Source organism: Anabrus simplex, chromosome 6 (genome assembly GCF_040414725.1).
Source record: "Anabrus simplex isolate iqAnaSimp1 chromosome 6, ASM4041472v1, whole genome shotgun sequence".
NCBI lineage: Eukaryota > Metazoa > Arthropoda > Insecta > Orthoptera > Tettigoniidae > Anabrus > Anabrus simplex.
Genome location: NC_090270.1, coordinates 140,043,475 through 140,057,855, shown reverse-complemented (window position 1 = coordinate 140,057,855; position 14,381 = coordinate 140,043,475). Strand labels below are relative to the sequence as shown.

At 35.7% G+C, this 14,381-nt stretch overlaps 1 protein-coding gene across 1 annotated transcript in view; it reads left to right on the top strand.

The window, feature by feature from the left end:
- The window catches only part of LOC136876201 (uncharacterized), a 50,898-nt gene that overhangs the window by 23,407 nt on the left and 13,110 nt on the right, over positions 1-14,381 (top strand). The window contains exon 2 of the mRNA XM_067149949.2: positions 690-841. Within this exon, the coding sequence (XP_067006050.2) occupies positions 690-841 (152 nt within the window). The remainder of the gene's footprint in view (positions 1-689; positions 842-14,381) is intronic.

The following is a 14,381-nucleotide window of genomic DNA, read 5'->3' as shown; positions in this document are numbered from 1 at the left end:
TTCATTGTGTTTATCTTGGTGTACTATGTTTCAGTTCTCATATGTTATTATTTTCGTTTCATATCTTTTGGTGATATCTAAGAAATTTTGTACTTTGTGATCCCATTTTTGAGCTCCTGTTAATAATTTTCAATGTCTTGCAACTCCTCCTCCTCCTCCTCCTTCTTCTTCTTCTTCTTCTTCTTCTTCTTCTTCTTCTTCTTCTTCTTCTTCTTCTTCTTCTTCTTCTTCTCCTTTGCATTATGCCATTATAGCATCTGGATTCCTTCTCTGATCCATTCTATCCACTTCCCACAGTCTCTTGTTCTAGTCATCTTGATGAAATCCATTTAGCTATTCCATCCCCTTGTTACTACCTGGTCAGCATGCCCCAGTAGGGTTGTAAGTAGGCATTTCCTCCTAACCCAATTAGGTATAGTTTTCCCATGAATATTTGGTGGCTGATCACAGTGGATTCACCATCTCCCTACACTGTATATTTTGCATATTAGTATTTTTACCTTCTGAGTAATTAGTATTCAAACATTTGCCACTTCAGTCTTTTCCAGTATTTTTTATTTCAGAATTAGGAAACACTATTCCTTCATGTTTAAAGATTTTGGTCTGAATTTTATAAAAGAAGGGAATGTTACATTTCTAACTTGATTTAAGAAACTTGAAAGAGATTGTATTTTCTGGTTTGTTTCCAGGTGATGTGTTTAACTATTCCATCTCTAAGGACTCACAAGTGACAAAAGTCTGGTTTGGACCCCGGCAGTTCGAGGGTATCAACCAGCAGTTCCACAGACTTCATACTTTCTGTGTTCAGAGGTCTATTGATGCATCACTTCTTTCTTTTCTTGTAAGTAATACATGTTTCCTTTTCGGGTGAGGTGGTAGAATATGATTCAGGGCTTGCAGCAGGAAAGTTGGAGTGGATTTCACTCTGCCTACCAGGATGTACATAGTTTGATATTGTTGGATGTCAATCAGTGAGGACCCCAAGGAGTAGTGAATGAACTAATGGAAAAACTGTGGGAAATTCTTAACTAAAGCAGGTTAAAAAAAAAACATTGAAATTTGGTTGTAGCAGCAAATAAAATAGTGTCATTTGTACTACATCATGCTAGAAGAAAACATTTAATTGGTTGAATAATACCATATAATCTCACGTACATACAAATAATATGAGGATATTCCCGTAAGAGGAAATTGCTTGTTCACTGTTGAGATTTTAACACAGCATCCATGGTGACTTCGCACAACAATCAACAAATGCACTATGGTCTTTCTTTATGCTCAGTAATGTGTCAAGAACATTAACGTCTTCACCTTTCTGAATACACTCTTTTGCAAATGACTGAAGATACAGGTTGCCTGAAAGAAGCACTTGACTGTCAAGGTTTTTCAGAATTTCAGCATTGGCTGCTGTTTCCCCTCACAGATGTTTGTGTTCTAGCAATGCTCTTCACTTCAAACAGTTCGACCATGTAATGAACACACAATGTCCAACATCCTTAGCCTCGTCAACTTTATCTCGGAAAGGTCTCCCAAATTTCCAAACAGTTATCTGATCTTGTCAATCTTTCCTGCTAATTGAAGTCACCAGTTCTGCTCTGGAACTTATGAGGGAATGGATATGAATATCTTTCTAGAATGATGATGAAGTCAGTAAGGTACTGTCCTTGTTCCTTTAGAAAAGTTGCACTGCCAGTAAAAATCAAAATGGTGTTATAAAAAAGTGTATAGCAGCTCCTCCTTTGCAAAAGTCTACCAAGACTTGAAGATGCTCACCAACATAAAGAACAGACTTGTATCAAGAATTCATGGAGCTTGATAGCTGCAGTCACTTAAGTGTGGCTAGTAATCCAGTATTCGGGAGATAGTGAGTTTGAACCCCACTCCCGGCAGCCCTGAAGATGGTTTTCCATAGATTCCCATTTTCACATGAGGCAAATGCTGGGGCTGTACCTTACTTACGGCCACGGCCGCTTCCTTCCCACTCCTAGCCCCTTCAAGTCCCATCATCGCCATAAGACCTGTCTGTGTTGGTGCGACATAAAGCAACTTGTAAAAAAAATTTATCAAGAATTCCATCTCATCACCACTGGTAATGGAAAAGCCGTTGACTCTGTTTCATCTTCTATGTTACGTTCTTTCAGGAATGAGAGATATCAGTGTTTTCTTTTTCTTACATTGAGGAATAATGTTTTGGCATTCAACACAAAAGTGTTCAGGTTTTGGAGCTCAAGTGACCACATACTGGCAACAAAGTTCAGTTTGTGAGCCCAGCACTGCACATGTACCATTGTAGGACACAGCACACTGCACATCTGGGCACATAAAGTATATACTTAGCTGAATTAGAAACATGTAAAGCAGTCACCACTTTGGAAGGCACTTGTCCTGATGTGTGCCTTGGCAAACTATGTGAAATTCATCCAGTAGTGTGCAGTATTGTCCTGGTGATGCTGTGCAAATGTGCTGGTTGAATTTTCAGTGATATTGCTCCACTTGTCAGTTTTAAGTATAGTTGCCAGGTTTTTGAAATGCCAATAAAGGACAGGTCATGTCGACACGACATAATGACATTTGCTCAAGGAAACACAGATTTACTGTACTATAATTACATTGTAGGCACAAAATTTATTACAGTATTTTGCTGTTTCATTTTGCACATAAAAAGTTTTAAACTCATATTTTTCTTCACTCTTAGACTTTTTCAGTAATGCAGAATCTCCCTTAATCAAGTCATGAAATTTCTGACAAGTATGATCAAAATTAAGTGAAACTTGAATTTCTGACTTTATCAGAGTTGCTGAACTTCTATTCCTTTCATCTTTCCAGTTGTTTTTAAGAACTGAAAAAATCTTTCAACATACACATTCGAACCACGTATACTGTACTTAGTACATAAGATGTCTGGCCCCGCGGTGTAGGAGGCAACGCGTCCGCCTGTCATCCGGCGGCCCTGGGTTCGATTCCCGGGTCAGGAGTTTATAATTGTAAATGATTAATATCCCTAGCCTGGGGACTGGGTGTTTGTGTCGTCCTTAACGCTCCATTCCTCACATTCAACACTACACTTCCTTCCATTCCAATTACACGCAAGGTTCATATCCCATGGTGCAAGTAGGAGCAAAAGTTCTCTACAGGTCAACGCCCCGAACAAATAGCATTTAAAATTTTTATAAGATACCAACATTAGTATATTTGGAACAGCATCTAAATTAACTTTAGAGAAAAAATGTACCCATTTTGAGTTCACATTACAACTCGGATCACTATCAGTATCAGTACAGGTATATCTAGCTCCAGCATCACGTAATTCAATGTTGTGGGAAGAAAATTTTTCATAAAAGCTATACAAATTAAAAGATAGGCAAATTTCAGTAAATTTGAAAGAATTAATCTCCTTCAAAACCAGAAAATATAACATCTTTCAAATGTAAAGCCTCTAAAATAAATATTAACATTACTGAGGTTGTAAACCTTTTCCAGATAAGTTATTACAATGTTATAAGGTTAGAAGGTTTGGAAGGAGTTGATCTATTAATGACTTAATTTCCCCACCACAGCACAACACAAATTGCCAGCTTTAACAATTTCTGCTAAAAGCATTTGCAAATGAAAGAATGCAGGGTTTCGTTATTGTTGCATTGATATAAACCAGATGCATCTGTCTCACTTCCGTGAGTTCTGCGCTTGGGTTTGGTGTCAGCGGTTTGCTCGCCTACTAAACGTTTTGATCATAGTGCAGAATCGCTAGATAAAGAATAATGAACTGACATGCAGGATTGGTAAATGCTACTGTAAATAGATCATTTTGACCATGGAAGAAGTGAGTTGTGTAAGCATGGAGAAAAAAGGGCATCTTGTATGCTGTTAAAATGGGACAGTACTACAGACCTTCAAATGCAGGAAATCCCATTTAATACAGGACACTTGGCAACTCTAGTTCTAAGCAAATTTTTTATTGCTTGGAGCGTTGTGGTGGTGGTGGTGTCGATTAACTGTGAGATGGGTGAAGAAGGTAAAAGGCGTGCAGTATTGCATGGACAAACGCGGGAGATAATTTATAGGGTGCATAGCTACTTCTTGCTTGAGAAGGCAACTGTGGGCCAGTGAACAATGTTGCCAAAGCACAGGAGCACATAGCACATGCATATGAAGTCAGGGTGAGAACTGTCGACTGTTAATCAAGCAAAATCTTCCTTTTTGATCTACGGAAATAACGATTTAAGGTCTCCAGGTAAGAACCTCATCGTATTAAGGAAGTCAATGGATGGATAATTTCAATAAATGCATTGTGTGGTGTAAAAGTTTTGCATTGTACAACCGGGTTGAATTTCCTACAGCAAAAAAGCTGGTTGGTGAAATGTGAGATGATACAGGCCACAATGGAAGTACAACAGGATTTTAAAATTGATTGATTTAAAATTCAAAAGGTGTAATGATGGAAGTTCTTAATGGTGCGAAGCAACATTGCAGCTGCGCAGGTGAAATTTCTGTGGAAAATGAAAGAAATTCATGAGGAAGGGATTGCAACTACAAATATATGTTACCAAATATTATATGAATTATATCAATCTGAACCATACTTGAAAGTGGTGTTGGTTGATGAGTAATGGATGAGGGGACAAGAAAGTGGCAACAACTGGTATTTACCATTTCTTGATATTACTGACCCATGTATTTAAATAAAACCTTGATCCATTAAATGAAGCATCAAGATTGACATTTGTTTCTTTTTAACCTGGAGCTTTAGGGCTGATTTTCCTTATTTGTCATTTTAAGGGCTAATTTGCCTCCCTATTTTGGGGATGTTTGGAGCCAACAAATCCTCACCTTACTTATGACAGTTGCTGTGATTCAAGGTTTATATAAACCAGATACCAAGACTACAATTCGCTACTTGTACTCGTACTTGATACTAAAATGTAAGAACATTGAAGTGTTAATATACACACATCACTGGACTTAAGAATGTCTCCAGATAATATGTACCATTGTTTTTTTTGTTTAAATTTTTAGTAATCAATTTTGAATTAGCTGTTAAGTTCTTTTGTCTTTCTATTTTGATTTTTTCCCCGGCAGTCTGGTATAAACCCAGCATGAAATTTTTCTTCCAAGTTTGTCCGTGTTCTGTATCTAAACCCTGATATAGCTTGGGCCACTCAGTCCGGCAATATAATTCTCTCTAGGAGGCTAGTCTTTCACATTGAGGGAGAATCAATTGCTCCGCTGTCTCATAAACAAACAAAACAACTGTATTTTGTATGAAATTCTAGTATCCAATGCTAGGAGCTTCCATTGTAGCCTAGATCTCAAAAGCTCATTTTGTTGTTTAGTATTGTAAAATCACTAACTAAATCATAAAGTTCACTTTGTTGAATTAGGTGGAGCTTCTTTTATGTTCTAAGATGGAAGGAGGGAGTTGATGGTTCTGTCAGATCTGTTTCTTCTATCAGAGGAACAGATTCTTCTGGCGATGGGAGAGATTAGGAGTCCTTTTGTGAACTGATCCAAGATTTAGTTTTCTTTCAATATCCTGTAATCCTTTTGAGACAAAAATGACAGTCATCTCTATGACTAGTCAAGTAATTGAAAAATTGGAATTTGACTTGATTTGCATTTGTTCTTTCATTTTCATTATTTGAATCGCTAGTCAGTTCATGCCATATCGTGGGAACTAAGACATATGTCCAGATTTTTTCCTCTCCATCTATATATATAATTTGAACATGTAACACAATATTGTGAGAAAACTGCAATACTAATACCTATGTATTATACATCAAAAGATAGATCTCCATCTCAGGATTACTAGAAAAACATTATTTATTTCATTAAGTTCTTTATTTGTATGAAATAGCCATTTATTCAACGAAGACAATGCATAGGTCATTGCAGTCGATGTATTCGCCGGTAAATGGCTCTATGAAAGTTGTCTCCACTGATCTTTCTATACCAGCCCGATAGAGGACTCTGTGAAAGTTGTCTATGCAGATCTTTCTACGTTAGTCCAATAGATGGCTCTGTGAAATCAAGTTATCACCAGAATGTTAGCTGTTGCTCCATCCATCTCTGACGTTTCACTGCGGAAATAGTAAATGGACATTTTAATTCATGTTGCCACAGTGGTTTGGTTATTATCCATAACCTCAAGTAAACAACGTACTTAAAGGTATGATGCTATATGATGATGATTTCATGTACCATAAAGGCAGTATAATAGTACGTCCTTTGCATCCTTTTCTGCTAACCATCCTTACTGCACCGACAACTTCTCCTCTTCAGACTACTCCACGTATTGGAGTCAATTTTATGCATTGTGCATTAAATATGATGCTATGTATCGGCAGCTACATCTATCCCCATTAATCCGTGAATAATAAATTTTCTTTGTGCCTTCATAATTTTTGATTAGGGTAATAATCTCCTTTCCACGTTTCACTGTAGGCGTCAACTTATTCTCTGATTTTCTATATGATACCTCTCAGGTGTAACTAATGTGCATCAAAAAAAAAAAAATATTTTTAACGTGAGATCAAGTGGGAACCCGCATATCCTCTCTTATAGTTTACCAGCAAATCCATTTTTTCTTAAATATAAATAAAAATCATCACTTAAATTCATCCAGCCAATAATCCTGCAAGAATTAAATTTAAACTAATCTGCTATAATAATGAAATAAATTGCAATAATAATAATTTAAGTTCTTATATTCTTGTTTTATTCATGATCATGAACTGTCTTGGGATGAATTATTCAATTATTAAAATATCTAATTACATTCGTCGTATCCTCATTCAAAGAATTAATCAATAAAGTCCTTGACTGAAATCATATCATTATCTCATTAAAGAAATGTGGTTCTTAATAAACATAGATGTAAAGAAATTTTTTACAAAGTATCATTTATCATAATTATCAATTTCATTAAGTAACAATCTTGCCGAATATTAATGAAATCAAAGTGTCAAGAAAATTTAAAAAATATGAATACAATCAAGAGTATGAATAAAATCAAAATGCGAATAAAGTCAAAAGTGCTTATTTATCCTCTCATCAAGTCATTAATCTTCTCTTATATCCTTCCTTGATTTCAATTATAATGCTAGCAGAAAAAGCGAAGTTCCAAATGTCATAGCTTCAAATGGCTATTCTTATAATATTCCGATAAATAAAAAAAATATCAACAAGTTTCACCTGTTACTGGATAAATATATACATATTATTTCCTAAAAATCATGTAGGAATCATCTAATAAATTCTAATCATTATCCTAACAGGTCTTACATCTATCAAGATTCACAATCGCATTTAAATTCAATCACTAAATCACGGAATTTTAGAGAATATCGTTGGTGATAATTATCTACTTGTCAATGGCAGAAACTCAAATTATGAAGATGCTTTCTCCCATCAAAACATAGCTTCGACATAAATCAAACAGGACTTAGTACAACATGTGAAATTCTCCTAGAAGATATCAGGTTTACACCTTAATATTTATTATTTGGAAATTTATTCTGATGACTGTATATAGTTATCAGCCTACTGATTCTGTAACGTATTTCACCATATGAATATCCTATCAACCCAAAACATCCTATGCCACTACTAAAATCATGCCGCAATCATGACAATTATAACCTATAGTTAGTATTATGTCGCGTAATTACTACCAATAAAATATCAACACATATCTCTCATCATATTCCAATCGTAAACATTATATCTCCACATTAGTCATATCAACAAATATATCCTTCAGAATATTCATACTTATAATCTCATCATTACATCGTATGTACTCTTAAATACAAATATAAATATCAATCATTTCTCCTTTAGCAGCGTATCACTTCAATATTCCATTATCATATGACAATGATGCATTAATGGGTTTAATTTCTATTCAAATACAAATAATCACTCTTTTCCTGTAAAAGAAATACATGTATGAATGTATCAGGCTCGTATTTACTTACATGCGGTGACAATCTGGCGATAACCAAGTCTTAATATCCTATGAAACCATCTATTTCCACTCTGCATTACAGCAGGATTAAATCACATTATGTATAGCACTTTTCTTTGGCAATAGTCGAAGTATCATTTTCAAATCTCTCCACAATTGACTATAAGCATCCCTACATATGAATGTTGATTTACGTAATCGAAGACTACCTACATCCATGATTTTAAAACAATTATAATAATTTCTTTGCGAGGACACTGCACATTGAAATCAATTCTCGAAGATATAAATGTCGACCTTTTAAAATCACATTACCAACATCAACGCACTACTTCTTAAAGTTAAATATATATGGTTACTCTCAATAGATAAAACTACATGGAACTTAGCTTATATCTGCTCGCGCTACTGGACTGGGCTGGATTCAAACTCGATCTTCTTTGGTCCCCTGGCTCAAGGTGATGGCTGCGTCATATTTGGGCAGTGGTTACCAGTTTCGGGCTTGCAGAAACAGCTGGTCAGTGTCCATCAGTTGTCAACCCCATCTTCGGCTTAGTTGCTCATCTCAGTGCCGTCGTATACATGCGATAAAAACGTATTTAACATCGTCATTAATTCCACAATTCAGTTACACAACAAATTCTCCTGTGTCTAATTTCTATTTTCAAGCAGATTATTCCATCAAAATTCAATAAAATTCTCCAGTTATAAGACTTGTAAAGTACTTTATATAATTTCTAGTTTGATGTAAATGTACTTGGAGTTGGCGATATTTTATTTTCCTCTAAGTAACTCTTGTTAATTTTCAATCCGAGCTTTGGTCTCCGATAACTTAACTCTTCTTCTCCTTTTAGTTTTTACCCTCGATAACCTTGATATTTATTTGGGAATTGGCATAATATCTTTATAATATTACTCGTTCTTCCAATTATTCATCAAATCTTCTTTCGTAAAACAGCTTCCTCCTTCTTTACATGTTGAATCTCGCGTGAAAACTTCGTTCTGATGCTCAACGTAAAATGTGATTGTTCACTTTGCCATTTTAACAATTTAAAATATTCTGCATTTTTCTTAATCACGGCCGCATGGATTCTATAGGTCTGAATGTATTACTTCCTGACCATGGCTTACTTGATTCGTTAAGTCTCTATTCTTTTCGACACATTCACGGCTTCTTTAATTCTATATGTCTGTACTTTTATTATAACATAATCATGGCCTATTTAATTCTGTATGTCTGTACTTTCTTCTAATGTATTTCTCTACTATATAATCTTTGTCATTTTATTACGATGCATGGCAAACATTGGTGTCGTAACATCTCGTTTCAATATAATCAGGGCAATGAAATGGTACATTACTATTTTAAGTTTCAGGTATGATTCATAAGTACATTACAGATTGCTGCCTACTGAAAATTGCCAAGCATTATACGGCCAGCTTTATGTGATTCAAGTCTTGCAAACATAATTTGTTGTGAAAATTCTGTAAATTGCCAAGGTTCAAAAAATTCCATATGGATAGTCACAACGGAAGTTTAAGTTTAATGGCAAAGGAATGGTCTTCTGGAGTTCAGTATATTTTCTGTTATTCTCACGCTTCCTTTATCATCAGTTTAGTCTTTGTTCACAGCTATTGCTGTGACAAGCCACTAGTTGTAATATAGTGTGTCCTTGCATCCGGGAGATAGTAGGTTCGAATCCCACTATCGGCAGCCCTGAAAATGGTTTTCCGTGGTTTCCCATTTTCACACCAGGCAAATGCTGGGGCTGTACCTTAATTAAGGCCACGGCCGCTTCCTTCCAACTCCTAGGCCTTTCCTATCCCATCGTCGCCATAAGACCTATCTGTGTCGGTGCGACGTAAAGCCCCCTAGCAAAAAAAAAAAAAAAAATATATAGTGTGTCCATCAAGTTATGGTAGGGTTTCAAAGCTATTTACTGATGTACTTTTGAACTTTTCATATTTTTGATATTTCAAATAAACGCTACACATAAGACCAACTCGTAAAGTTTCTTTGCGAGGGACTCCTTAGGTAGCTCTCCCACTTAGCGTCAACAGACTTCTTACTGACCAAAGACTTTACAAACACACTGTGTATCATTATACATATGGCCATTGCTAGCCTGGTTCAGCACTTGTTAGGCAGGCTCGCCAATGAGGATAGGCTGCATCTGCTGTGTATAGGAAACTGTGCGTTGATGTGGTGTAGAATAGTATTATATGTGGTGTGTGAGTTGAGGAATGATGGAGACAGTACAAACACCCAGTCTCCAAGCCAATAGAATTAACCATTTATGATTATAATCTCATGGCCTGACCAGGAATCATATCCATAGCACAAGGACCAATGAACAAGATGCTGACCACTCAGCCATGGAGTTTTCACCATTGAACTACTTTGTTGAAATAGAATAACAAGTTATGCAACACACGTGGGGAACTTCTTTTTTTTTTTCACCCTTCACATGACTTCCAAAATAACAATAATAAGTTTGATTCAGTCTAATAAAATTCGATGTTGAGTTTTTGTTGAAAATTGTCCACTGACATAACAGAAATAGTTTGGTGAAAGTATGCACATGCCGTGACGTTCTCCATTTCTAGCAAACAATGTGATGATCATAATATGTTCTAGGAAAATATCTGCACAGCTGCATACAAGTTCAAATCATACTCAACCTTATAATGGGAAATGTTGCATCCTAGAATTCCACCTATCAGCTATTAGAAGGCAGCCTGGCACCAGCAAGCAATAAATCAGCCTAATGCACAGCACAGCACAGCACCGTACTGAGCCCTATTTTTAAAAATTTATTTTCTATTTCATTATGAAAGGAAAGAAATGTGGCATGCATATATATTCATATTTTTAATACTGTTATATCAGCCCAATATTACATTATTGATGACAATTTGAACTTCACTTATTATTTGTTATTCTAAATGTAAATATTAGCCTGTTATAGAATTAGGTGTACGTGATAGGACATTTTTTTTTCAAGTTCAGATTCACTTTCAGCACACAAAATGAGACTGCAGATGCCAATTTTCATCAATGTGGAGGAAGCCATTTTAAAGATTACTTTATCTATCTATCTATCTATCTATCTATCTATCTATCTATTTATCTATCTATCTACTTATCTACTTTCTTATTCTTTGGCCAATACATTGCAAACTTGGTTGTGGGACAAAACATCCAAACCGTATATAATTGCCAGCTGAGTCCTAGAACACACAGATCGCACAAAAATTACCTGATTCTTAAATGAGAGTCTAAAAGATTTGTGTCCTTGAGGTGTACAAGAAGAGAGTTCTTTTAATGTACTGTACACTGACTCAACAGCCTATATGTCAAAGACTGTAACTGCATTTAATGTATTCTATTCCCACCTCATCCATTTCACGTGTTTGGCCCATGCTATTCACCATGTTTCAGAAAAGGTACAAAGTCACTTCCTTCAAGTCAATCAGCTTGTTCTTCAACCAAGAAGGTGTTTGTGAAGGCGATGTTATATGTGTAGTCTTTCCGGGAGCACCTACCATAAACGACACTTCTTTCATGGCCCAAGTTGACACATTGGGGCACTTGGATAAAGACAGTTAATTTGTATCATGAACACCTTCAAGATATTAAGACTGTTGTTGACTCCCTCCTGAGTCAGCCACATCAGTGAGAGAGAGAGAGAGAGAGAGAGAGAGACAAAAAATGTTCAGTCCTAAAAGTGCTTGGGATGTTGTGTACCTCAAATCTAACTTTGGCTGAATTCCTGAAAATATTGAAAATTTGGTAACTTGTAGGTTATTCTGAACATCATCTGTGACATGAGAAATAAACTGAATGCTGTTCACAGATCAGTAGACCAAAAATTTTCAGTCATTTCTTGCTAGAAATCCAGGTTACAGGAGTTTGTTTATTGTTAGCCAGATCCTCAATGGAGAGTCACAAGAACCTCCAAAAGGCATTGCTCCCAGATGCATCCATTTATTTAAATATGCACTAGCAACCTCCTGAGATGATGAGCGATCATTTTCATTGTATAAGAATATACATATATGAATTTGACTCCTGATAATATACAGTGCTTTGCACTTTGATTGACATCTGCATCACAGTCTAATGTGACTATTATTTACATTGTAATTTGTTTAAAATCAATCTGTGTTCTACTTCTCATGCTCAATAAAAGCATTTTGAAACATTTTTGTAATTTTGATATTACATATTTTGAGGTTTTGTGTTACATATTTATGTGCCGTATATATTTCATGGATCAATAGTAAATAAAATTCCAGACTCTAGTTATCAGTATCCAAAACTGAGCCATTCCTGCTCAGTTCTTTGTTTTATACCATATTTACTCACTTTTCCACCTGAAAATGTCAAGTTTAAAAATTGGTGTGCAAGTTATATGCAGGGAATTAGGAAATATAACTAGATTTAAACTGTTATACTTTTCAAAAATTAATAAAACAACACTTTCATATAATTATTACATTCCATGAAGTTTTATTTATTTTTTGCAGATGTCTTGCATGTATAACATTTTTGCTAAAGATACTTTTGGGAAAAATGGCATACTAATACTGGATACTAATTAGACAGTTGGACAAGCAAGTTTCTAATCTGCATTTTCTACACCTGACTGTCTCCATGTTGTTAACAATCTCATTGATAAATACAAGAAACACAGCTAGGAACTGTGTTTGGCATTTGTTGATTTTACCAAACCTTTTGATACAGTCAAACATTCATGATTTTTGAGTGTCTTATCCAGAGTCTTTCGTAAAAATTCTCTGATATATCTACTATCAAAGGGAAGTAAGAATCAAACTTGAAGTCTCTTTAAAAACTGGGAGGAGACTCCACCAAGGAGAATCCATATTGCTTAAGCTGGAGGAAATGTTTTAAGACTTGGACTGCAATGAAAAATAAGACATTCATGTCAGTAGCTGAAAACTTTTTCAACTTGAGATTTGGAGATGATATCCTGTTCTCAGTGAATCACTCAGAACTTCAGTAAACTTTGAACAACCTGTATGAGCACAGTAAACAAGCAGAACTTTTTTTTTTTTTTTTTTTTTTTTTTTTTTTGCTAGGGGCTTTACGTCGCACCGACACAGATAGGTCTTATGGCGATGATGGGATAGGAAAGGCCTGGAGTTGGAAGGAAGCGGCCGTGGCCTTAATTAAGGTACAGCCCCAGCATTTGCCTGGTGTGAAAATGGGAAACCACGGAAAACCATCTTCAGGGCTGCCGATAGTGGGATTCGAACCTACTATCTCCTGGATGCAAGCTCACAGCCGCGCGCCTCTACGCACTCGGCCAACTCGCCCGGTAACAAGCAGAACTTATAATGAATAGAAGCAAAGATAATGTTTATAACAAATAGTCTCGAGGAACCAATAAAAGTTGACAGAGGAACCATGTCTATTTTGGGCAGATGATGTCCTTTTGGAGTAGGCTGGATAAAGAGATCAGGAGAAGAACAGCAATTGCCTGGAAGATATACTGGTCACTTAGTTTCATTATCTTCTTCTTCTTCCATCACCCTTGTCAAGGAAACTTCTTGGTCAGGTGTTGGATCATTGACCCTCATTTCGCCCTCTTCTTGTTCTGATCCGCTTTGACACTTTCATATAGGCTATTATTACAGTTTCCCGGTCTGTACACTCCAAATACATCAAGTTGCCTATTATGTTTAGAGATGAGCCTTACACCTAGAATTTCATGTTTGTCCTCTTTAACTTTTTCGTAGCTTACAAATTCTTCTTTCACCAGAATGAATACTCCCCCTCCTACCATTCCTATCCTATCTCTACGATACACATTCCAGTTGCATAAGACCAATTTCATGTTTTTACCCGTATTGAACTTGCTATTAGTATTTACAATTCTTGTATTTATTATGCATACCAATTCAGTACATAAAATGTTTATTGTTCTAAAGGGACATTACAATACAAACGTTAATTGGTACATGTTTCGCTCGCTGCATCGAGCATCTTCAGCCATCTTTTATACGATTGTCTCAAGGTTAAGTCATTCATTAAGTCCTATTTACAATAACGTTGCAGATTAAAAAAATGTTGTACACAAAAAAATGTTGTCACACTTAAACAGTACACAAGAAAAATTGACAATAAAAATGTCTTGCTTACTCTTTAAGTGTGACGACATTTTATTGTGTAAAACATTTTTAATGTGCAACAATAGGACTTCATGAATGGCTTAACCGTGAGACAGTCATATAAAAGATGGCTGAAGATGCTCGATACAGCAAGCGAAACATGTACCAATTAATATTTGTATTGTAATGTCCTTTTAGGACAATAAACATTTTATGTATTGAATTGTTGTGGATAATAAATACAATTGTAAATACACATTCCACTTCCGTGAGAATATTT